This window comes from Dromiciops gliroides, chromosome 2 (genome assembly GCF_019393635.1).
Source record: "Dromiciops gliroides isolate mDroGli1 chromosome 2, mDroGli1.pri, whole genome shotgun sequence".
Classification (NCBI taxonomy): Eukaryota; Metazoa; Chordata; class Mammalia; order Microbiotheria; family Microbiotheriidae; genus Dromiciops; species Dromiciops gliroides.
In genome coordinates this window covers 512,203,781-512,231,284 of record NC_057862.1, presented here as the reverse complement: position 1 = coordinate 512,231,284, position 27,504 = coordinate 512,203,781, and the positions used below count along the sequence as shown (strand labels likewise).

At 34.1% G+C, this 27,504-nt stretch overlaps 1 protein-coding gene across 1 annotated transcript in view; it reads left to right on the top strand.

The window, feature by feature from the left end:
• Positions 1 to 27,504, top strand: part of CSMD1 (CUB and Sushi multiple domains 1) — a 2,580,735-nt gene that overhangs the window by 2,300,527 nt on the left and 252,704 nt on the right. Inside the window, 6 exon segments of the mRNA XM_043985743.1 lie at positions 5,672 to 5,849; positions 9,472 to 9,617; positions 13,277 to 13,357; positions 15,517 to 15,630; positions 22,106 to 22,294; positions 26,917 to 27,063. Coding sequence (XP_043841678.1) covers positions 5,672 to 5,849; positions 9,472 to 9,617; positions 13,277 to 13,357; positions 15,517 to 15,630; positions 22,106 to 22,294; positions 26,917 to 27,063 — 855 coding nt within the window.

Below are 27,504 nucleotides of genomic sequence, written 5' to 3'. Positions count from 1 at the left end.
CTTCCTTCCTTCCTTCCTTCCTTCCTTCCTTCCTTCCTTCCTTCCTTCCTTCCTTCCTTCCTTCCTTCCTTCCTTCCCTCCCTCCCTCCCTCCCTCTTTCTTTCTTTCTTTCTTTCTTTCTCTCTCTTTCTCTCTCTCTCTTTCTTTCTTTCTTTCTCTCTCTCTCTTTTTCCTTCTCCCTTTCTCCCTCCCTCCTTTCCTTCCTTCCTTCCTTCCTTCCTTCCTTCCTTCCTTCCTTCCTTCCTTCCTTCCTTCCTTCCTTCCTTCCTTCCTTCCTTCCTTCCTTCCCTCCCTCCCTCCCTCCCTCCCTCCCTCCCTCCCTCCCTCCCTCCCTCCCTCCCTCCTTCCTTTCTCTCTCTTTTTCTTTCTTTCTTCTTTCCCCTTCCCTCCCTCTCCCTCTATTTCCTTCTCTCCCTCTCCTTGGCTGTTAGCATAGTCATTAAGTCTGACCTAATAGGTTCCTGTTGGATATTTGAGTCCTGACTCTGATATCAGGAAGGTCTTTCATATTATGCAAATGGTTTTGCAAAACTTAAAGTCAATTAACCTATAAAAGCTCCAGCTAACTCCTTTGGTAAAGGAAGCTTCCTCTTCTAAATTCTCTCCCACAACAAATCACAAGTCCTGACAAAAATAGTGAAACACGTGTGTGTATGGGGTTGGGGGAGAGGGGAACAGGGTAATCCAAGCACTTTAACCTATAAATTATCTAAAAGTTAGGGAGTAATTTGAAGTAGACGGTTTGATGAGGTCAAAAGAAAGTTCACTTTCAGTCAAGAAAATTCTTTTTCCTCACACTTGACTCTTATTAGCTATTCATAGGAGCAGATAGGTAGCACAATAGATAGAGTAACTAGTGGTCCTGGAGTTAGAAAGACTCATCTTTCTGAGTTCAAATCTGATTTCTGACCCTTACTAGCTGTATGACCCTGAGCAAGTCATTTAACATGGTTTGCCTCAGTTACTTCATCCGTAAAATGAGCTGAAGAAGGAAATGTTGAACCACTTTAGTATCTTTGCCAAGAAAACCCCAAATGGGGTCACAAAAGAGTTGGACAGGACCTAAACCAACTGAACAAAAACAATCTATGCAACCCTTGGCAAGTAATTCAAACTCCTGGAGCATCAGTTTTCTCATCTGGAAAACAGTGGTAATTTCTGTAGTACCCATCAAACAGTGTTGTTGAAAAGGTCAGATCAGATAATGTACATGAAGCAGTTTACAAGCTTTAGAGGCCTTCAAGTTGAGATGGCTGCCTGAAGGAGGGAAGCCCGCTGCCTATATACCTAATCAGGCAAAATCCTGAATTTTTCCTCAGACTGAATCACAATAAAGAAATATTTTTTTGGTAGCTAGGTTGTACAACAGATACAGTTCTGGGCTTCTAGCCAGGAAGCCTTAAGTTTAAATCCAGCCTTAAATTTTTTACTAGCTGTGTGATCCTAGATAGGTCACTTAATCACTGTTTGCCTCAGTTTCCTTATCTGTTAAATGGGAAAAATTATAGAACCTATCTACCAGACCTGTTATGAAAATAAAATGGATCAGTGTTTGTAAGCACTTTGAAGACTTTAAAGTGCTAGATAAATGCTAGTTATCATCATCATCATCAAAGTTGGTATGAAAAGTAAACCATTGAAGATACCAAGCAGTGTAAGAAATTATTGTAGATCTAATAATGCCCCAAAATCCAGCCTAGCAGGAGAAATTCTATAATCATAACAGGGACTCAAAGAAAATAATGCATTTACCACAAGAACTAATATATAAAGAAGAAATGAAACTATACGAAGAAATAAAACAGGTTATTTAAAAAGTGATCTAGAAGCTCCTCAAGAGAGAACTAGAAGAATAATAAATAGCTCACAAGTGAAAGTAGTGAATTTTACCCAAGGAATAGACTCCCTGGAAACAAGGTAAAGGAGACAGAAACTAATGACTCTGTGAGAAAGAAAGATTTATTAGAACAATATCAAAAGTTTGAAAATGATAGAAACTAATGTAAGAGAAATGATATCCTAAGAATTTACATGGAAAATTGCCCAAGGAGAAATAAAATTAGCTGAACTCCCTGAAAACATGATTAAAAAGCAAAAGTCTGAACACTATATTACAAGAAATCATGTATGAAAACTTCTTGGATTTATAAGAAGAATTAGGCAAAGTGAAATTAGAAAGAATATGCTGCCCTCCTTCTTAAAGAATGTCATAAGGAAAAGCCTCAGCATGATCAAATACCAGAACTACCCATCAAAGAACAATTAGAATAAAAACATTCAGAAAAAAGAATTAAGTTACCTAGGACCATATTTGGTATCACGTAAGACATAGCAGATTCTACCACAGACAAGAGGAAATATATATATTTAGATAGATAAATAGATAGATTAATACATACATATATGTGTGTATGTATGTATGTGTGTATATATATGTATATATATATATATATATGTAAGTATATATATATGTGTATGTGAACATAAGCTTATAATCAGGAATAAATTATCCTTCAAAGCTGAGTGCTGTATAGACCTACTTGGGAGTGGTGTGGTGGTGGAGGGAATGGACCTATAATTTAAGAGAGAACCTATTAGTATTTCCAATGAAAATATTGGAACTGAGAAATAACTTTGAAATACAAATACAAGACACTTTCTGGAAGTGGAGCTAAGATGGCGGAGTAAAACCAGGAAGCTGCCTGAGCTCTCCCAAATTTCCCTCAGAAACAATGTTAAATTAAGCCTTTCAACAGATTCTGGAGCTGCAAAACCTAACAAAACAAAACAAAACAAAACACAATGAAACAATATTCTGATTTAACCTAGAAGATTTTTAGGAAAGGCCTGTTTCATCTGAGTAAAAGGAGAGCATGGTTCAGTGCAGAGGGTGTCTGGAGAAGTCAGCAAAGGGCTCTTAGCCACAGCACAGATCAGCAGCAGAGGACTGGAGGTCCTAGCTTAGTAAACTAGTGGCACAACAGGCCAGTTGTGTGGCCCCCAGTCCCAATGCAAAAGGCAATCTGCCAGATGGGGTGTTTCCTAACCAATAGGCCTATCTATTCTGGGCCATAGTCAATGCATCCTTTTCATGATGCAATAAAACTATGTATAATAAAGGGCCATGGAAAGATAAACCAAAAATTAGTTGGAAACTAAATAATCTCATACTAAAGAATGAATGAGTCAAACAACAAATCATAGAAACAATCAGTAACTTCATTCAAGAGAATGACAATAATGAGACAACATACCAAATTTATGGGATGCAGCCAGCGCAGTTCTTAGGGGTAACTTTATCTCTCTAAATGCCTACATGAATAAAATAGAAAAAGAAGAGATCAATGAATTGGGCATACAACTAAAAAAGCTAGAAAAAGAAAAAATTAAAAATCCCCAATTAAATACCAAATTAGAAGTTCTGAAAATTAAAGGAGAGATTATCAAAACTGAAAGTAAGAAAACTATAGATTTAATAAATAAAACTAAAAGCTGCTTCTATAAAAAATCCAACAAAATAGTCAAACCTTTGGTTAATTTTATTAGAAATACAAATATAACAGAAAAGAAACTTGTAGAAATAACATTATTTACATAATTGGAAGGGGCCATATGATATGTTGCTAACATTCTAGTAGGAGGAAAAGAAATGTGTTTTTTTCAATACCTCAATGTCTTTATGGAAGAGGAGGAGGAGGAGGAAGAGGAGGAGGAGGAGAAGGAGAAAGTTTAGTAGTTTTGGGGGCATAGTTCCAAATTGCTTTTCAGAATAGTTGGACCACTTCACAGCTCCACCAACAGTGCATTAAATTACCTATTTTCTTACAGTCCCTCTGGCATCTGTGATTTTCCTTTTTTTTTTTTGGTAACTTAGTAAGTCTGATAGAGGTGAGTATAAGTTGGTACTTTAGGATTTTTCAATTTGCATTTTTCTAAATTATTAGTGCTTTAGAGCATTTTAATATGGTTATTGATAGCTTTGATTTCTTCCTCTGAAAATTGCCTATTCATATCCTTTGACTATCAATTGAAGAATAGTTCTTATTCTTATAAATTTGATTCAGTTCCCTGTATATCTTAGACTTTTATCAGAGAAGCTTCCTGCAAATATTTTCCCTCTACTTTTTTGCTTCTCTTGTAATTTTAGATATATTGATTTTGTTTTTGCAAAAACACTTTAATTTTATATAATCAAAATTGGTCATTTTACCTTCTATCACTTGTTTTGTCATGAACTCATGCTCTATGAATAAATCTGACAGATAATTTATGATGCCCTTTAGAGATTTGCATTTTTAGATATTGTGTCTTTGAAATATTGGGGGGAAGCCTGTTTGTTCTAAGTTATTGGGGAGCCCAGCTGGGATTTCTGAGATATTGCTACTTATAAATTAATAGCTATTGTACCAGTTTTTGGTGTTAAGCATTTATTAAATCATATTAAATGTTAGTACAGAGTTGACCACATTTAACACAAGCTGAAAAGCCCCCAACATCATAGAGAGAGTGAGAGCACATGGCTCCAAAATAGAGTTCAGAAGCTGTACATTACCTAGAAAGACAGAGGAACATGTGGCTAGTTCAGAGAGAGAGAGGGAGAGAGAGAGAGAGAGACTCTTGCAAACCAGAGAAGAGGTGACTCTTCCACACTTCTCAAAACTAATTGGCTAGGGGGAGCAGCTAGGTGGGACAGTGGATAAAGCACAGGCCCTGGATTCAGGAGGACCTGAGTTCAAATAAGGCCTCAGACACTTGACACTTACTAGCTGTGTGACTCTGGGCAGGTCACTTAACCCTCATTGCCCTGCAAAACAAAACAAACAAACAAAAAAAACCTAATTGGCTAGAACCATTCAATTCCATTGGTTGATGGGACGTGAGGATGATCCATATCAAAATGAGTAGTACCATGCTGAGCTCAGGGTTGAGTGAAAGACAGGCCCTCTGAGGGCAAAGGCTTTCAGGTAGGTGTAGAGGTGTGCTCTTAATCTCTACTGAGAGTCTGATCTCTAATGCATCTTTGGGGCTGGCTCTGAGAAACCAGCTGGAGTTCCTGAGTGGGGGTGGGGTTCCCCCCAAACCCCATTATTCCTAATTATTTTCTCACAATATGGACACCAAGTGCATTCATTTTGCTTGATTCTACTTATTACCAATTTCCCTCCCACCCCTCCACCTTTTTGTTTTTTTGTTGGAAGTGTGTCAGGCAGGGGGATATAGGGGATTGCTAATAGCCCTGGGGGAAAAACAATAACAAAAACCAAGAAGGGTCATAGAACTGTGTTCATTGTATTTTTTTTAATCTGCAGAAGAGAAGAAAAGGAAGCACAAATAAATAGAACCATTTTGAATATAATATGTAGAATTTATCATATAGATTTTTAACAAAATAGATTGAAATACAAATTTATGGCTAATATTTTTGTTTCTTGTTGGCTCATTTTTCTGGTATTTAAGTTAAAAAATAGCTAATTAAAAAAAAAAACCTTTAAGTGCCAATAAATGTCATGTATTATTTTATTAGAAATTTTAAAGTAAAACTTATCAAAAGCAAATTCAAAGGTAATTTGATAATCGAAGCATGAAGGAATTTATAGATGTAGTAATATCAACCCATGTATATCCCATTCCAAGTCTTATTTATTTGATTAATTGTTTTCTTCCTTTTCAGCACCTTGCGGATATAATGTAACTTCTCAAAATGGCACAGTTTATTCCCCAGGATTTCCAGATGAATATCCCATTTTAAAGGACTGCATATGGCTTATTACTGTTCCTCAGGGACATGGAGTTTACATCAATTTCACCTTGTTACAGACTGAAGCAGTGAATGATTACATTGCAGTCTGGTATGTGATCTTAAAAAAAATCATTAATCTGGATAATTTGACTTTGACTTTCAGTGTCTGTAACTACATATTGTGTAGTGAAGTGTGGCTTCACTAGAAACTAGGTGGTTAAGCATAAAGTTGAAAATAAATTTACAAAATTTATCCCCAGTGAAAGATTGAATAAACCACTTGTATTAAACTTGACCATACTATGCTATTAGTAGATCCTGTATAAGGTTTTGATTTTTTAAAAATTAAATCACCTACCAATTTTTTTTTGGATGGGGGGGATTAAGATATGTCAATACACAAATGATTTGTTATTTTAAACTACATTGTGAACTTAATCGTTTTTTTATGATGCCAAAAAACTTATAGTAATCCTTTGCCTTTATAAGAAATTATTATTATAAACATTGAATAAAAAAATATGTGTTGTTGAATAACTATATAATATGGAAAACTCTACCTAGCTCACACTAGCTCAGAATAATTATAGTCATGGTCAATGTTTGAGTGAAAGATAAAATTCACACACAAATATATCCTTTTATCCTGATCATGTTCTGTAACTTAAGTTTTTAAATCTTTTATTTGGTTGTTTTTATTTGAGTTTTTACTTTAACATTTCTACTAATCAGAGCAAAGGGATTTTGGCATTTAGTGGCATTATAAATATGAAAATTAGAAGAATAAGCTTGTTTTGTCAGTTTCTCAATGTATAATAATATTAATGCTTCAACCTATGGTTTAAGAAGAAATCTGAATTACTTGAAGTAAGTGAACTCAATAATATGCCTTTGAGACTAACTTTTTATATCTATCATTCCAGATTTTAGTAAAAAATATTTACTATACATTGTATAATAGGAAAAATGATAGACTAAGATCTAGGTGACCTGAATTTTGATACAGTATTTGCTATTAGCTCTCTAACTTTAAACATCACTTTAATCTGTATTTGCCTCCGTTTCCATTTCTATCAAATGATAATAATTGCCTCTGCAATATTTAAATTGTAGGGTTGTTTTAGTGATCAAATGAGAAATTATATTTGAAAACACTTTGAAAATTACAACTCTCTTTATGGACATAAAGCATCATTTTGTACCTAGTTCTTAGGCTAGAAACTTGTAAAATAATGGAATCCTGAATTATAGTCTTAACACCTGTATGATCTTGAGCATCCACTTAAACTTTCTGGGCCTCAGTTTCTTCGACTGTAAACTAAAAAGGTTTACTAGATGACCTGCTATGCTAGTTCAAGGAAGGGAATCTCCCTTAAACTTCAATTACAATTGGCATATAGAGTGTTTTAAGTACATTATTAAATTAGATCAGGGATTCTTAACCTTTTTTGTATTATAGACGTCTCTGACAATCTGGTGAAGCATATGAACCCTTACTCAGAATAACTTTAAAATAATTATAGGGAATGCTAAATTTTAATTGGAGGTTAGTGAAATAAAGATGTGATTTTTTTTCACCTGATCTTAGTTCATGGGTTCTCTGAAATCTATCCACAGACCCTTTAAGGGTTGGTGGATCTTAGGTTAACAACAATTATGTTACATGCTTATACTGTGATAATAAGCATAGAAAATATCACCTCATTTTATGGATAAAAAAATGAGTTTTAGAAAGATAGACTTGCTTAAATTGTTGGAGGGAAGATTCAAAACTCACTCTCCTGACTTCATTTTATAATTCTTTCTCTTTTAAGAATTAGAAGGCATTTTAGATTTCAGGTAGTACAGCCTCCAAATTTTATAAATGGAGAAATTGAGTGGCAGCTAGGTGGCACAGTGGATAAAGCACCGGCCCTGGATTCAGAAGTACCTGAGTTCAAATCTGGCCTCAGACACTTGACACTTACTAGCTGTGTGACCCTGGGCAAGTCACTTAACCCTCATTGCCCTGCAAAGAGAGAGAGAGAGAGAGAGAGAGAGAGAGAGAGAGAGAGAGAGAGAGAGAGAGAGAGAAAGAAATTGAGTTTCAAAATGACGAAGTGACATATTCAAAGTCAATAGTAGACTTAGCATGTAAAGCTATTTTCTTTTTACCAGTGTCCCAGAGTATGCACAAGGAATAAAAGAATAAACTATGTGCTACAGTAAAGGAAGAAAATATCCTTGAATCTGAATATCCTGTGCCTGGATCAAGTGTCTAATGGATGAAGATAAACATCAGGGACACATATTGACTTAGTTCTCTTTAACCTGGGTCTAATTCTATGAGGTCACAAAAGCCACTTATACTTTTTTTGGTTCTTACTTACATGACACTCTCCTGTGTTGGCTGCATTTGCTTACTAGAGAAACTTACATTCTCGTTATTATAAATCTTCTAGAGAGAATAGATTCCATCTTCCCTGACATATAGGACCACCATTTGACTCAATTCCATAATCTTCTGAGAGCCATGGAAAATTCTAGTGAAGGGTGAAATAATAGCAAGCAATTTTAGAGTAGGTGTTTATATCATTCCAAAAATTATCATGTTATAGAATCATATGATTGGAAGGAATTTCAAAGATTGTCTAATCCAATCACTCATTTTATAGAGTTGTATGAGAAATGTTTAGTAGTAGAAAGATGGACAGCTAGGTGGCATAGTAGATAGAGCACCAAACCTGGAGTCAGGAAGATTCATCTTCCTGAATTTAAATCTGGCCTCAGACATTTACCAGATGTGTCTCTTAATCCTGTTTCCTTCAATTTCCTCTTCTGTAAAATGGGTTGGTGAAAGAAATGGCAAACCTCTGCAGTATCTTTAACAAGAAAACCCCAAATGGGGTCATGAAGTGTTGGACATGATTGAAACTACTGAAGAACAACAAGTAGAAAGATGTCTGGAGTACACTGTAATCAGGATCCCTCGATTAAGATCCTGGCTTTGCTACTAACCAGCTGTGTGAGGTTGAACAAGTCATTTCCCTTTTCTATGCCTGGCCTTCCTTGGTAAAAATAAAGAGTTTGACTTATATGATCCTTAACATTTGTTCTATCTCTAAATCTTATGATGCCATTATTGTATAAAAAGAAAAAACAACAACAGCAACAACCAAAAAGAATTCAGTTAGTTTTCAGAAATAAACAGTAATAAAGTTGAAAGAACCAGGTTTAGAATTAGAATGCTTGACATTGAATGCTACTCTAGCTCTTCCCTTAATCAGCCATGAAACTACATGAAAATCTCTTAGTTTCCTCATCTCTGTACAAAGATTTTGATGCATACACTCACCACTTTAAAGAATTAGGATTAAAGTACTTGTATAACATAAAAATTAACACTATTTGACTGAAGACTAGCGATTGTCAAAGGTATCATTAAGTTTAATCATTTAAATGTGGATTTCTCCACTTCAGAAAGAAAGTTCATAGATTACTTTTCAATCACTGATATAAATGGGACCCTGTTATACAATTTCTCTGAAAATCTCAACTTTGGAATGAAAAGAATCATATCCATTGGTTTTTTAACTTTTAATACCAATAATATAACCATTCCTGTGATTATAATGATTAACTCACTTTTACAAAGATGAAATTCTCTGTCAAGAGAAAATTGATTGTTCATTTAAGTGATAATCTAATAGCTTTTCATTCAAGAACTGCTCTTTTCCCTCCTTTTTCCATAGGGATGGCCCTGATCAGAATTCACCTCAGCTTGGCATTTTCAGTGGTAATACTGCCCTTGAGACAGCGTATAGCTCCACCAATCAAGTGCTCCTGAAGTTTCACAGTGACTTTTCAAATGGAGGTTTCTTTGTTCTCAATTTCCATGGTTAGTTTATTTTCACCAACTTTTATAACTTAGAAAATGCTTATCTTCTTTTGTCAATCTTCCACCAAATGTACCATTACTAATCTTTAAACCAAATACACGTGTAAAATTCTTATGATGAGATATGTGAACTCACGCTATCTGCTTTTGGCAATAACCCTGTAGCCATATCCTTCCCAATATATATTTTTTTTAAATTTAAAGATTTGTTGTTCATGGATTAGTGGACCTGAGTTTTGATTTTGGATCCGTTACCAATCAGCTATGTGATCTTGGATGTATTGTTTAACTTCTCCTTGGCAGAGTTTCTATAATATCTGCTCACTCCATATTTTGGACTTGAATGGCATTTTCAATGTGTAAGATGGCTAAATGCTTCTTTTTGATTAAGGGAAACAAATAATAGTTCAAGCAATGTATTAAAAATATCAATCAAGCCTGGAAATATCACTGGATTTGGAATAAAAAATGAAGTTTTAAACCCTTGTGATATTGCTTAATACTTGTGGAATATTGGACAAATAATTTCAATTCTTTGGGCTCTCCCTTCTTTATAAAAATGAGAAGGCAAGGCAATGTTCTTTTAGTTCCCCTTTCCTCTAAATCCTATGAGTTTAAAATAATGATAAACATAAGACTCACTTTTACTTATAAAAGTTTTTTATAGGATTTAGTTGATATCACTTAGCACCTTTGACTATTTGCCATATAAATATTATATGTATATGTATGTCAATCAGTAAACATTTGCTAAGTGCTTATCATGTGGCAGGTATTGGACTAAGCTTTGGAGATACAAAGAAAGGCAGAAGACTGCCTGCTCTTGAAAGGATCACAGTCTGATGGGGGAGAAAATGTGCAAACAACAATATATAAATAGGCTATATAGATGACAAATTGTAGATAATCAACAGAAGGAAGGCACTAGAAGTAAGGAGGATCAAGAAGGGATTCCAGTAGAATTTGAGATTTTAGTTGAGTCTTTAGGGAAGCCAGGAGGCAGAGATAAGGAGGCATCTGTGTGTATATTTTGGGAGGATTGCTTTAACAGTGCATGGAAGATGGACTGAAGTGGGGAGAGACTAGTAGTAGGGAGCATGGGCAGATAATGTATACATATTCATATACATACACATATCCTTAATAATAAATAAAACATAGGATTTTTAATCTAATGCCATTACATATTTTAGAAGATTGTTTTGTGGTTTAAGATGAAACATCTTGTCAGAATCAAGTTATATGGTTTACATAAACCTCTTCTCTTTCCATGGACCTATATTCTATCAGAGAGGTAAATATATGATCATCTCAATAGTTTCAGGTATTCCTGAAACTTCCTCTTTAATGATTTATTGTATTCTATTCTATTCTTATGTAATCATAGGGTCAAAAAACCCACAGAATATTAAGTCTGGAGGATGCCTTAGAGTCCAGTTCCTTCATTTTATAAATAGGGAAACTGAGCACCAGGGAAGTTATGACATGGTTAAGCTCAAACAGCATATCCTCAATAAAATTAATAATAATATTCTCAATCTGGTTGTAACAAGACCATGTTAAATGGAAGCTTTTATTTTCTGGACTCTGGGGATGCCCTAACATGAAAGGCAGGCACCTAAACCTAGAAGGCAAGAGTATCTTACAGCTGTCTGAAATTGTTAGTTTCTCACCAAAACATGTTCTTGAAGTTTGTGATCATTTTGATATATCACTAGGAGATCATAGCCTTGGGCACTGGTGACAGAATGTAATAAGTGCATAGTTACAGAGTAAAGTATATATGGAGAAGAGAATACAGAAGAAGAATTAGTATTGTGAGTGGGGTGTTTGAGTTGAGGTAGAGGGTATTGGTGTGAGAGGGTTAGTCTTAAGGAGTTATGGGGAGCTTATCAGGAGCATCTATGTGGCACAGTGGATGGAGTCCTGGCCTATAGTCAGGAAGGAATGAATGCCTTATTTGAAAGTCAGACAGTTGAGTATGGAAGGCAAAAGTGACTTGCAGCTGTCTATAATTGTAAGTTCCTCCTGTGAAGATAATCAGCAAGATTACACATATGACTGACCCTAGTACTTTCCTAATGACATTATGTTAGCAGATGGGGGGGAAATGATGATTAAAGCCCTATCTGATGTTATATTTGAAGAAAAGAATTCTTATGTCCAGTATTATCCACTTTGGGGTGGGAATGGGCAATGGACAAACAGACTAAGAGCAAAGAGCAACATGATATCTAATAATAATATTAACAATATCTAGCATTTATATGGTTCCTACCATGTGGCAGCCACTTCAGGAAGCTTTTGGCAAATATTATCTCATTTGATTCTTATAGAATCCCTGGGAAGTAGGTGCTACTATATCCCTTTTTTACAGATGAGGAAATTGAAGTTATGTGACTTGTCTAAGGTCACACAGCTAGTAAATGTCTGAGGCTACATTTGAACCTGAATTTTCCTGACTCAGAGCCCAAGGGCTCTATCCATTGCATCACATATCTGCCTCAAAGGAGGCAGCAGGAAACAATGAAATAATAAAACAATGAAACAATGAAAAGGAGGTGAGGTTTGTAGTCAGAAGATATGGATTCAAAACTTCTTTAGGCCTTAGTTCTTCATCTGTTAAATGGGGGATCTATGCGGCCTCAAAAGTCTCTGCAAGCTTTAAATCTAAGATCCTGTGACCACTGGCTAGCTGAATAAATCTATGGTCATCAAAGTAACATCATTTTTATAAGGAAGCTTGCAGAATGATTGACAGTGCTGAATATGAGTGAGGGGATTCATAACATTGTTATTATGAGAACTTTAGGATAATTAGCCTAAACTGCTCTTCGACTGCACTTGACAGAGTCTGAGATGGGATGTTATTATACTCAATTCTGCATTGTAAGGGATAATATTATAGAGAATCACTACCAATTTAACATGAATAAAAGTGAACTCAGAATAGTATGAGAAAAAGAGACAAAATCATAAATGTTTCCTTTGTGTTCCTGTGGTGCCCTCTGAAAGTAGAGTAGTGTATCATAATTAGCAATGACACAAATACTAAAGGACATGAAGTTGGACCAAGGATGGGACTCTGAATTCTAGGGATTTGTATGGTCTTAAATTAGGAGTCATAATTTTTAAAAGTCTCAAATATGTTTTTATGTGTGTGTAAAGTATGTATATGTGTGTACATGCTTAATTGCACACATATTTAGGTAGACTTAACTACATTCATGTGTAAAGTATACTTATAGTATATATATATAATATGTCTATGTACATATATTTATACATTTGTGTGTATATACAGGCACTTAAAAGATAAGGCCCATGCTTGTACCTTTAAAAATTATAATTAATATATTATATATATGTACATGTATAAATTTAAGGATACTTATATATATTATTCATATATATATATATGTATCAAGCCTCAAGTTATTATAGTTTGGCTTCTCTTCAGCATTTGTCTTCACTATTACAATTTTCCAACTGGTTTCTAATCTGATAAAATTTAAATGATAATGAAGGCTTAAAAATAGCAATGCTATTAATCAACCCTCTAAATCTTATGGAGATTTTAAAATAAATGTCTTGTATTGGAAATTTATTTTTTTATCTTCAAAGATAATGCAATTAAATGCTGTTCCTATAATTTTTAGCTTATCAACTGAAAAAGTGCCAGTCTCCACCAGCAGTTCCACAGGCTGAGATACTTACTGAAGATAATGATTTTGAAATAGGTAATATACTAACCATTCATTTTCTATATGCATTCATATCACTTAAACTATGTTTTTTCTCTGTAAATCATGCTTTCAAATAAGTAGAAATACAACTATATACATTTGTAACCCTTTATTTTGACTCTGTATTTTTGAAAGACTTTTAAAGGTATTTCTAGTGTCATATTCAATTAGTGGTCATATCTTATTACATGAGATATTTTCCTTTCTAACTGTGAAGATCTACTTTTTTACTTAATAGTATTAAACATTTATATAATACTTCAAGTTTTCAGTGTAACTTACATACATTATTTAAAATACTTATAACATTTTTCATTCATTCTTTTGTCTGGAATAAAATTGGTTTTGATTAGGAGAAATAGGCAATATATAGAGGAATAAACTTTAAAAAAATAAGTTCTTCAACATTTCAGTGATTCCATGATTCTATCATTATGGCTATTTTCTATATCAATGCCAATATCAAGTTACTCAGGCCTTTTCATCACACTTGATTCCTTTCCATATTCCACCATAGGCTCTGTACTTAGCATTTCTCCAATGTGTTGAACACCTTCTTTAAGGTATGAGACTAAGCACTTGTATGGTCTATTATCTCTTCCTTGCTATGTGATTTAAGCAGTGTTAAAATTATATTCAGCTTTAAACTGACAATTCACTGAGAAGAATGACATTATTAAAAGATGGGAATTGGTATATTTTGAAGTTCTGTTTGTGTTCTTTCTTTTGTACTCTAATTTATTAATATAACTAATGCTTGAGGTAGTCATAAGCATATGCACAACCTGTAAGCTCAGTTGATCCTAAAATGGTAATCAGAGGAAGGCTAGTCTTCCATTTTATTATTTCCCTCTCACATTCCTTTGGTCCAACCAAACTAGCTTTCAGCTTTCTTGATGTTCCTCAAACATGTCACTACTATCGCCAACCCTTTTACCAAACACCTTTGCACTGGTTGTTCTCCATATTTGAAATATACTCTCAAAGCACTTCCACTTCTTAGAATTTCATTTCTTTCAAAACTCTACTCAAGTGACACCTTATATTCAGGTTTTCCTGGGCTTTTGGATGCTAGTTGCCATTATCCTTATTATTTCCTTGTATATATTTGGTTTATATTTATGTGCATGTGCATCATCACCCAGACAGAATGTAGGCTCCTAAAAGGCAGGAATTGTTTAATTTTTGTTTTTGTATTCCCAGTGCTAAGCACAGTACCTGATACTTAATAGGCACTTAATAAATGTTTAGTGATTTATTCATTCAACATTGAGTAACGTGTAGGGTACTGAGTAAGATACTAAGGGTGAAATAAAAGATAATAAAAGCAGTCTTTGCCTCAAAGAAATATAAGATAGTAGGGAGACATGTTGTTACTACTATTATTATTCTTAATAATTATTATTATGATAATCAGAAAAAGAAGTAGTATAATTTAGAAGATAGAAAGTCAGGAAATCCTGGGTTAAAATACTGCTATAACACATATTGACTTCATGCCACTGGACAAGTTACTTAACCTCTCACTATTTCCATGTAGCCTTCTATGGCTCTAAATCACAGAATATTTGACCATCCATATTAGTAAAGGGAGATTCTGTGCTTCTCCTCTCATACTTGCCTATACCAGATAAAATCACTGCTTTGGACAATAATGATGAAAGCGTCATAATTAATGAGAAGCTCAAGACAGAGGGTTTCAAGAGTTCAATAGAGGGAAAGAATATGCATTTCTAAATGGCAGGATCAGAGAAAAACATCTTGGAGGAGATGGCCTTTGATTCATATAAGGATATCAATATGGAATTATATGAACAAAAAATACTTTGATACCATCCATATGTCTGAAAAAATCTAAATAATTAGTAACAGTGTGGAGCAGGGAAAATATTTCGATGGCATTTTTCAGAACTCTTGAGGGGAAAAACTTAATACATTACTTAATAATTATGGAAAAGAACATCTTTTTGGATATGGAGGACTAAAATGTGTGCATATATTTGAACAAAAATAATTAGATACTTTATATTTAAATACCTATGTATATTCATTTAAATGGTTACATATATATGAACATACATACACAAACATGTTACTTACTTTGTATATTTCATAAAGAAAAAATTGTAAAACTATTTAATTGATTCCTCTAGGGGATTTTGTGAAGTACCAGTGTCTTCCTGGTTACACACTGTCAGGAACTGATATATTGACTTGTAAGCTCAGTGCTCAGTTGCAATTTGAGGGATCTCCCCCAACCTGTGAAGGTAAGTTTCTTCCTATACTAAAACATAAAAATAAATCTATTCAGCCTGTATATCTTTGTGTATGTTGATACTAGTAGGATTTATATATTTGGTAATGTTTTCCCTTAAATCTTCTATCACTGTTTAAGAGAATTTTTTCATCCTCCCTTCTTCTTGGAGGAAGATTGCAATTCATGGTTCACGGGACAAGAATTTACTGTCAGTAAATTTTTTAAAGGAAAATATGTGAGTAAATGAGTTGAAAAGGGCTAAGGAATATGTGGAGGTGTGTGGATTAAGCACCCAATATAATCAGGACCTATGTTTAGTGACATTTGTAATTGTTTTACTCACCAGGCTAACTGCTGGTTATTCTGATATACTTTTGGCGATACCCAGTTATAAAGGGTATTGTGAGCAGTATTGCCCACAGACCAATTGTTTTTAGCTTCCTTAAAAGTCTCAATGTCTTATTTATAGAGATAGTTGACTACTATAGATAAAATGAAATCAATATTTTGCTTTCATAAGAGATAACATAATAAAAATGTAATGATGATGATAGCTAGTTTTTATGACACTGTTTTGCAGAGGACTTTGTGAATATTATTTCATTTTATCCTCACAAGTCTGTGAGGTAAGTACTATTATTATCGACATTTTACAGATGAAGAAGCTGAGGCAGACAAAAGTTAACTGACCCACCCAGGTTAAGACAACCTGTAAGTGTCTGAGGCCAAATTTTAACTTCCATCTTTCTGACTCCAGGTGTGGTAGGGCTCTGTCAACTGTGCTATCTAGCTACCTCAAGAACCAAATCCAATGGTACTGTAAAGAAGAGAACACTAATAGATTGTAGTCTATGCTTCTGGTTCACCCCCTACATCTCTCTTCTGCTGCTAATTGGCTGTATAACATTGGGCAAGTCAGTAAATTCTGCCTCACCTGGAAATAATGCTTTTTTTCCCCCCGAGGGATAGCAGGAAGCTAAAACAGTCACCTAAATTCCCTTCAAACTCTAGCATCTATGAATCTATATGGTATCATAATTGGAGTAATAGTTAATTTTAAGTTTTTTTTATTTAGTTTAGTTTTCTCATTTCTCAATCACTTTGGATTGCTTAAGGCCTATCTAGCTAGTTGTTTGGTGTTTTGCATAATATACCCCCCTACCCAAAATAGAAAAGCAAAACACAACTTCTGGGATGACTAACAAATTTGTCTACGTCTTATGGGCATCTTGTCACACTCTTTCAGTATCTTAGTGCATCTATGAAAAATACCCTCTTAAACTAAACAGGACACCTATGTCTTGGATCTGTAATGTACAAATGCAATGTCTTGTAGGAGTCCTTTCCTGGTTCCCCTATCTCAAAATTTCCCCCCCCCCCACCAAATTATCTTCCATCAACTTTGAATATATCTTGTATGTACATAGTTATTTATATCATCTCCTTCATTTGGGTGAAAGCTTCTTGAGGGCAGGGACTGTTTTTTTTTTTCTTTTTTTCTTTCTTGGAGGACAATAGGGGTTAAGTGACTTGCCCAAGGTCACACAGCTAGTAAGTGTCAAGTGTCTGAGGCCAGATTTGAACTCAGGTACTCCTGAATCCAGGGCCAGTGCTCTCTCCACTGCGCCAACCTAGCTGCCCCCAAGAGACTGTTTTTGCTTTCCTTGTATCCTTAGCACTTAGCATAGTGCCTGTAGTGGAGTAAGTACTTAATAAATGCTTGTTAACCTACTGATGGGCTTTCCCAGATATATTTCATTTTCACTTCATTGAGAATGATCCATGGCAACCTTGGAGTCGCATTTTGCCAGTGCTATCTGGAAAATCTTTTTCTATATATAAGTTAATGAATAAAGAGTTGAGCAAATTACTTCAAAGTCACCTCAGTTATCAACCACATTAGTGGGTTGTCGTTCTCTTTGTTATAACACTCAGTTACATATCTATGTCTTAGAACTGAATTCACAACTCAGAGCTTTTAGATTAATATTATGGGAATAGCTATTTCATTTAAAGAATAAATAACTAGTGAAAAAAAGAAATGGGAATTTGAAGTGGATATAAAAGCAATTTGGGAACTAGCTGGCCTAAGCTCTTCTTCTAGAAAGCATTAGGGAGAAGCCTAGAAAAATGACCAAGACTTGTGGTAATTTTCTTGTATATATTTAAGATAATGAAGATGTATCTTCCAGAGGCTCTAGTTGACAGCTTTTCCCAGTTGTTTACTGGGCTTTTCCAATTCTCCTGTAGGTACAGGTGTATATTAGAATTAATCTCAATTATTCATGAATCTTAAAATGTGAATATTTGACTGTTTTGAAAATCTTGTAAAGTATAGGAAATCATATGCTTTAAGTCTGAAGTCTCCTGCTTCATTTTCCTTTTGGAGGCCAATATTACTAAATAATATCATGTGGAGGTGTGATGACTCAGAACAGGAAAGGATCAAATTAAGGGTGGCAAGTTTCTTTAGAAGGTGTTTTTGACAGGAAGCACAAGCAGATGCTTTTCTGTAGTGGGGTGAGGGAAGAGGAAGGTAGGTTTCTGAGAGACCCTTGTGGAAATGCTGTGTATTTTTGAATGTGTGATTGCTGTACAAGTAAAAAAAAATACCCAACAACTCAGCTGTGGGAAAGCCTGCCATCACTTCAAAGCTTGCACTGTATGTGGGCGTTACTCTTGGCAACAGTATATAGGAATGAACATGAAGGAATCATGCAGATATTAAAGGAACAAGAGAAGCAAAATGAATCACAAAAAATAGTGCTACTCCACGGGGGAAATTTCCAAATTCATTTTTGAGTGTGAATATGTGGGGAGAAATGGAAGGAGGCAGTAGAATATAATAATACAACAATTTAAGTTGCATTTATATTTTTCTCTCATCTTCCTTTTTATTAAAAATAGTTCTAGCAATTAATGGTGCTGGCAACTCAGATAATCCCACCTATTAATGGAAGGTTCTATGATGAGCCACCCTGCTCTGATAGGCACATTTATGGTAGTAATGGGGCAGATATGTAATTCAAATATCCCAAATTCAGATTTGTACTGAAACTGAGTAGTAGAAAGTAGATCTGATTCTTTACCCTGACACAAGAGCAGATGGGGAGAGGCCATAATAACATTCCCCTAACCCTCAGCTATGGTTGAATCAGCAGAGATGATTATCTATTTATTCCACAAAGATTTAAATATATACATTGATTATATTTATTTTTAAGATAATAAAACATTGAAGCATTTTCACTTATTGAAGGACATAATATATTCAAACAAAAATGTGAATTTGCTGCATGAGGAAATTGGCTGTTAAATCATGAAAAAAATAACATTTTAACTATGAAACACCCTTCTGGGGATAATTAGTCAAAATGATCTCTCCTTTATCATAACTTGCAATTGATTTTCCATTTTAAGCAAGCAAACCTTTCCATGATAAATAAATATTTAATGGATTTTAAATGATTAGTCTTCTATCTTATGTCAACTTCATTTTCTAAGTTTTAAGATTTTTTCTCGGTTTGAATTTTATTTTAATTTAAATAGAGTACACATTCAAAATAAAAATCTATTGCATGCGTTTATGTTCTTTTGTTTGAGGGGAAAAAATCCCAACCCTATTCAAGTCTTTATATTATGGTATCTTCCAAAGAAAACATAATTAACTAATATGAGGTAACTTCTATAGATAAGATTTGTATCCTTTGGGAAAATAAATCTATCTCTCTCATTAAAGAAGAGCTGATAATAAATCTTCTGAGACATTCTGATTAAATTAAATCAATATTACAACATGAATATTTCAGAGACTCTTCTATTTATTTATGAACTGTCACTAATAACAGTGGTAACTTTCACTGAATTGTTCTATGAATAAAAGATGGCTGAGGGATATTTTTTATTTAAAATTGAAGAGTAAATATAGGAATTAAGAGAATTTATTTCGTCTGAGGCTCTTTTACGTGTTTCATATCTACAAATTATTTTGTCCTATAGTTTATTTTTTATGTTACAAGATAGGAAGAAAAAACAATTATCTGCATTAAAAAATAAAATTCTCCAAGGAAGCTAGATGGTGCTATATATAAATGATAATGATAATGATGATGACACTCTTGTCATGTTTTCCTGAAAATTGTGGCATGATCTTGAGCATTGTTGAAGCAGGGTATAAAGAGACAACCTATCTTCTTTTTCTATTATTGTAATATAATTTGCTATGAACTGCCCAGTATTTCAAAACATTTTAATGATATCCCCTTATCATAGAGAAGAAATGCTTGACAATACACCAAGCATTCTTTCATTCTGGGAATGCTATGTGTTGGGAACAGGGAAGGAGAATTAGACTTCAAAAAGCCAGAGAGGGTCTACTTCTCCTGAAAAATAAGAACCAGGAAATGATGACATTGGGGTAGAATTTTCATTGTGACTTTTTTTTGTAAGATGTGTTTTGTTTTTACATCACATTTATAAATCACTACCATTTCATAAAAGTTTTCTTATAACAATGTAAGACAGTTAAGTAAAATAATAATTGAGTGGCCTCTTGTGAAAGTTAGTGTAATATTTCACATCTATAGGAACCCCTGACTTCTCTACTAAAAAATAAAATTACAAATCTATTTTCTCTCACTCATACCCTGCATTCCATTAGAAATAAAAAAGAAAGAAAAACAAATTTCTTGTAACAAATACACAATCAAGATAAAGAAATTTCCTTAATCACTGTATAAAAATAAGTTTCATTCTATAGATCAAATCTATCACCTCTTTATAAAGGATATCATGTTTTATCATTGGTCCTTTAGAATCATGAGTGGTTATTGTATTGATCAAAGTTCTTATGGCTTCAAGCAGAATATATTGGAGTAGGTCGGGGAACTATTATTCATCTTTCTCTATGTAATATCTGGTGCCTAAAAGTGGCTTGCTCACAATCAGAACTTGCTAAAATTATTACTAAATGTGATTGAATTTCTGTTTCATTCACTAAAATGCGGAATAAGTACTCCTACTATCTGAACTTCCCAATTATAACTCACTTTCATGTTAAGTAAGAGGCATTCCCTTGGATCCAGTTTTCACTGTTCTAGAGCTGTAGATAGAAGCCCTGATATATAGTAAATGTATATTTTATTTTATATGTTAATTTGGTCTATTTCCATATCAATAATAATAATAATAAATACAACATGGCATAGTGGATAGATAGAGAACCTCTGAAAAAAGAATACTTTGGTTCTAGCCATGCCTCTGACTGTGGGATATTAGTCAAATTAGTTAATTTCTCAGTGCTTCAGACAACTTAAAATTGTAAATTGCAAAATAGGTGCTGATATACACCAATTAAGTATGTTTCCTCATTGGAAGTTTCTTATACCACTGTCTATTTCTATATTTATGCTATTATATATGTCCTCATCTATATCTATATCTATACATAAACATGAAATCTATCATTGCTCTATCATCTATATATCATCTTTCTATCACCTATCTATCATCTATCTATCTATTGTTCTAATCTATCTAGAACTAGTGAATATTGGAAGAGACATTAAAAAGTATCTAGTTCAACCATTTCCCCTCAGTTTACAAACGAAGACGGGGTTAGCAGAGATACAACATCCAAGTTCACTGTCTTCCACTATGCTCTCCCTCTCTTAATGTTAATGTTCACCCCATAATTTTTTGTTCTGTGGCATGATATTTGGAAATTCCATATTTTATTATTTTTATTATTTTATGACAGTTATTTGCTAGATTTTCTGATTTATGTTTCTTAACAGGTCATCCTTTCTGAATAACACTTCACTGATTGTAACTCAGCTCTCTTGAATAAATTATAATGATTTATGTGTCTACATTGATCTAAGGTTTAAGACACAAGTTCTTTACAACAATCTTGTGAAGTAGGTAATGTAACTGTTATCCATATACAAGGAGCCTGAGGCCCCATGAGATTTAATGGGCTTCCTCAAGGTCAGATAGCTAGTAAATATCAGAGGAACTGGAACCACTTCCCTAAAGTTTAGGACCAAGTTTCTTTTCATGTTACCTCTTAGATAGAAAATCAAATAAGGGTATGATTGGAGAAGAAACATATGAAGGAGAAACTATCCATCACAAATATTTTCCCTGAACAAATGTGCGTTAGTTTATTTCACTAAGTTGATGAATTAGAACAGAATTCTTGAACATTTTCTCTCCTTGGAGAGATTCTAATCTATTGCATTTTCATTTTGGGGTTCTTTGGGGAAGAAAAACAATATATTTGTCTTCTTATTTATTTATTTTTTTAAATTTTTATTTATTACTTATTTTTGGTGAGGCAATTGGGGTTAAGTGACTTGTCCAGGGTCACACAGCTAGTAAGTGTTAAGTGTCTGAGGTCGGATTTGAACTCAGGTACTCCTGAATCCAGAGCCAGTGCTCTATCTACTGCGCCACCTAGCTGCCCCTTTCTTTTTTATTTTTAGCTCAATGCCCAGCAAATGAAGTCCGCACTGAGTCATCTGGAGTGATTCTAAGTCCAGGATATCCAGGCAACTACTTTAACACTCAGACTTGCTCTTGGACTATTAAAGTGGAAGTAGGCTATAACATCACTATATTTGTGGAAACATTCCAGAGTGAGAAGCAGTTTGATGTGCTGGAGATATTTGATGGTAAGTAATTCTTTAAATTTCTTTGGGGGAAGACAATGTATATGTAATATAAAATACCTTTAAAGCTCTCAACACCTGAGCTCCTTTGGGGTAGGGAATTTTCACTTTGGTCATTACGTCCCTAGTGCCTGGTACATGGTAGGCACTTAATAAATCCTTTTTTTGTTTGTTTGTTTGTTTGGTTTTTTGCGGGGCAATGAGGGTTAAGTGACTTGCCCAGGGTCACACAGCTAGTGTCAAGTGTCTGAGGCTGGACTTGAACTTAGGTCCTCCTGAATCCAAGGCCAGCGCTTTATCCACTGCACCACCCAGCTGCCCCTAATAAATCCCTTTTGATGGGTTTATTTAGATAGGAATATAATGAAAGTTGCTATCTAGTTATACTGTCTAAAATTATCTAATGAGTGGTCGCCAATAAATTGTAACCTTTAGCAAGAGTTTAGACTTTTAAGCATTTATTAGGGAGAATAAGAATTTGGTGAAGAGAGAGAGAAAGAGGCCTAGATTCAGCTATCTATCTCAGGGAGCCAATGTCTCATGCTCTGCTCCCCCCAAGGTCCTCCAGAAAAGAGAGAGAGAGAGAGAGAGAGAGAGAGAGAGAGAGAGAGAGAGAGAGAGAGAGAGAGAGAGGGAGAGAGAGAGAGAGCGAGAGAGCGAGAGTGAGCGAGCCTCAGCCCTTCTTCGTCCCACAAGCCTTCTCTGAAACTGCTAACATCCCATCCACACCCACACACACCTCCAAGCTAATTGGCTGGTATCTTTGATAGACAGTACCCATAAGCAAACATCACTTCCTGACACCAAGGAATTGACCTTCTAAGCCACATGGCTTACCCTCAGACGCCTTCTCCTCATGGCAGAGCTTTCATACAGTAACTCTCCAGCAGGTGGGGTCACTCCAATTGTTACAATAACAAAGGTATTTCTCCCCCAAATGGCAATAAACCCTAAGTGATCAGGCAGAGTTAGAGAATTGGCTGTTGTGGTTAAGCAAATATTCTTTGCACCAATCTGGTGTTTTGCACATTTCTAATTTTCAAATAATTAGATTGCACTTAAATTTAACATTAGATAGATTATACCATATAATCAGAGAGTCTCTGAATTTGGAGGGAATCACAAAGATTCTAAGATTGTAGTCCAGTTCATTCTTGAAAAGAAAATCACTTTTATACCATCCCTAGCATATCATCCAGTCACAACTTAAAGACCTTTCATGATGGAAAATCCAGTACCTCCAAAAGCAGGCCCATTCCACAGGAGGGTTAGAAGGGAAGAAAAAGGCATATGATAATTCTAATAATTATATAATAATTTTGTACATTGAGCCAAAATCTATTTCTCTGTGACTTTTGTGAATTGAATAGTGTTTCAAAACATAGACAATAATTAATTCTGTCATAATTCAAGGTGTATAATTCTGGGTCTCACAATAATTTTAACTATTTTAATTGATTTGATAAGTTAAAGTAAACAAGTAGCCAGTTCAGTTATTTTTTAAGCAATCCTATTGTCCTATTGTTATTTTATCCAGAATTGTGATTTCAACCAAACAATCGACTTAAATTGTTTCCTTATAGAATTATATGTTTTGGGGGCAGCTAGGTGGCACAGTGGATAAAGCACTGGCCCTTGATTTAGGAGGACCTGAGTTTAAATCCAGCATCAGACACTTGACACTTACTAGCTGTGTGATCCTGGGCAAGTCACTTAACCCTCATTGCCCTGAAAAAACAAAACAAAAACAAACAAACAAAAAAGAATTACATGTTTTTATTATAGTCGAATGATCAACAAACATTTAATCAAAGGCTTAGTATGTGCTTCACATTTGTAAAGTTCTTTAATATTTACAAACTGATTTCCTGGTAGTGACTATACCTATATCCTTGAAAACAATGTATCTATGTGTGTAGTCAATAAGCATATATTAAATGAATCCTATATGGCAGGTACAGAGATATTGAACTTTTGATTTCATTAGAATTGTGTATGGCATTGTGAAGGAAAGGAAATTCCCTGTCTCGATGCTATACAAGACCTTTGCTAAAACTGATAGTTGGAGAGAACTGCCTAGAGTACTAAGTTAAGTGATTTACTTGGTCAGGGTCATAAACTTAGCATATATCAAAGGTGAGATATGAACTTAGGACTTCCTGGCTTTGATATTAACTCTCTTACCCACTAGACAATACTGCCTAAATACCAGGCATTCATAGGAATGTAAATGTACTTCTATAAGGACAAATGTATACATACATACATATGTATGTATCCAAGTATGTATTTTTAAATCAGACTAAATTACTGTGTTTGAATTGCCATAATAACCTAAAAGGTTTTGTAGAAAGGCACAACATGAAACAATGATTATTATCTTATTATTTTGCAGAACAATGAAAAATGATAGGGTAGAAGATACATTTCTCTCAAAAGATTTGGGAGCTCAATGGGATTATTTTTATTTAAAAACATTTTGTGAATAAATGGTGAAATAATTATGCTATATTGATGAGAATATAGTCTTTAGAAAGAAAATGACCAAATAGTGAACCTCTATCAGTCTCTAGCATGTGGTAGACAGGTATTCAAATGATTATATATATCTAATATAAAATTGTCTTTGTTGATCCAATTTCACCTTGTGAAATGTCACCCATTTATATAATCATTTGTATTGCTCACATATCAGGTGAGAATGATCTAATTTGTCACCTTGAATTATGACAGAATTAATTACATTATATTCTTATGATAGATTGGTATTTTGTTCAATATTGAACATTTTAACAGAGTTATTCTGTAATTTTTCTTCTCTGTTATTTGCTGTACTTTTATAGCAATAAAATAAACAGCAACAGAACATCAAAAAGTTACATAAAAACTTGCATATTTACTAAATTACCTACTATTTTAGAATCTTATGGTGGGTCCTAGGGAAGAGACAAATATATAAGTACAAATAAATATAAATATATATGTGTGTGTCTGTGCATATATGCATAGATATACCTACACATATGTGTATATATAAACACCTCTATCTATGAAATCTCATTTTTCATTACATTGCCTTGTGATTTTAATGTAAAGAACACAAAACTGAATGAAAGATGGTATCCATTGAGAAGTGTCCTTATGCTCAGAAAATTTTTAATATGAGGTCAGCTTTTTGTGTGTATGTGTGTACTTTTTTATAAGGTGAATTTTTTATGGTAATAAATGTCAAGTTCAGGACAAAGTCTTTTTTATAGTCCTTCAGTTTCCTGAATGACACTCTGCATGTATTAACTTTAAACTTCAATCAGAAAAGAAATATTGCTCTCTCCCATGTCATCCAACTTTTGGATAAGCAACAAATTTTAATATATTTGAATATTTAATATATTTGAATAAGTCATGGGAAAATTGAAAATATGTATTATGTTATTTGTATAAATCCAATATTTTCTGGTTTTTCCATGGTTCTTATTCTTTAGTATTACCATGCTACATGTCTAGACTTGCCTCTATGCATATTTCAACAGCTCTTTTTGTAGAGGAAAAAATTACCAGAATTCTAGGAATTCTGATTTGAAAGGCACTTCTGAGGCTTCTATGCCAACCTGACGTGTACCTGATCTAGAATCCCAGCCACAATATACGTAATGAGTGATCATTGAGCCTTTGCTTCAAGAGCTCCAGTGAGGGAAAACACACCTTTTCCAGGGGCAGCATATTCTACTTTCTGAATAATTATAAATTTTTAGAAAGTTTTTCCTTAGAACAAATCTAAATCTGCTCCTTTTTGACTTTTGCCTATTGTTCTTAATTCTGAGCTCTGGGGCCAAGAAGACTAAGTCTAATTCCTCTTAACCATTGACTTAAATAGCATATACCCTTCTACCTCTACCCCTCCATTTTCCTGTCACATCATCTCTTCTTCAGGTTAATAACCCTCACCTCCTTCATCAAGCCCTCATATGACCTATTGAAGCCCTCTACCCTTTATTTTCCACCTCTGGGTATTTCTGGGTCAGAAATTTAATTTCTATATCCTAGTATTAAAAGTATTCTTTAAAAATCTTATATTTTATGCTAATGAACATCTCAATACCATTGTGATTTAGAAAGTTTATCATGGCTCCATCATGGTCTATAGGGCTTTAACTTGACCTCTTCTATGGATTTACTTATCAACTATCTTTAATTCTCCATCCCCCCCAACTCTGCTTCATTGAAAGATCCTTTAAAAGAGGACCTGTGACATATCAATCCGTGTATCCCTGGACCTATATTACATGTACTTCACTTTTTAAAGGACCTGTGATTTCATCAGCAGAGAGCTTCTGCTATCTCCTACTTTTGCCTTGACTCAGTTTACTATGCCTCAAATGCCTAACCTCTTCTTCCTTTGATGAATTCTTGTCTGTCCTTTAAAGCTTACCTCTCACTCCATTAAGGAATACATTGCTATTATATCTATTGAATTTTTAAATTATTTTAATATACTATAAGGTCCATGAAGATAAGGACAATGACCTCCTAAGTCTTCTGATTATCTAGTACAGTTTTCTGTGTATTGGAGGCACTTTATAAATGTTTGCTCATTTCCTGATCATACTTATTCTCTTTTTACCTAGGTTCTTCTGGGCAAAGTCCATTGTTAGTACTTTTAAGTGGAAATCATACTGAACAATCAAATTATACAAGCAAGAGTCACCAATTATATTTTCGTTGGTCAACTGATCATGCAACTAGTAAGAAAGGATTCAAGATCCGTTACTCAGGTTAGTGAATGTTATTTCAAATTAATCTAATGAAAAATCTTTCTAACACAATATCTTAAATGGTTTCATCTACTTGACCTTTACACTAAACTTTGAAGGTAAACATTATCAATGCCATGGGAATTGTATGGCAAGTATTTAAGGATAATTTTGTTACCTAAAAAGTATGCTGACAACACAGAAACTGTTCTTTGATGGCTATTTAATTTCATTTAAAATATGTCATTTTATATATTTTTTGAAAAGTCAAGCCTTAGAAGAAGTGAAATTTGGAAATTTTGGAAAAGTTTCATGAAAAGAAGGGGGAATTATTATGGAGAGTAGAGGTTCATGCACTGGGAGAAAAAGCTAAGGGAACTATATACATACATATGCACAGAAACACACACACACATACACACACACACACACACACACACACACATATATATATATATATGC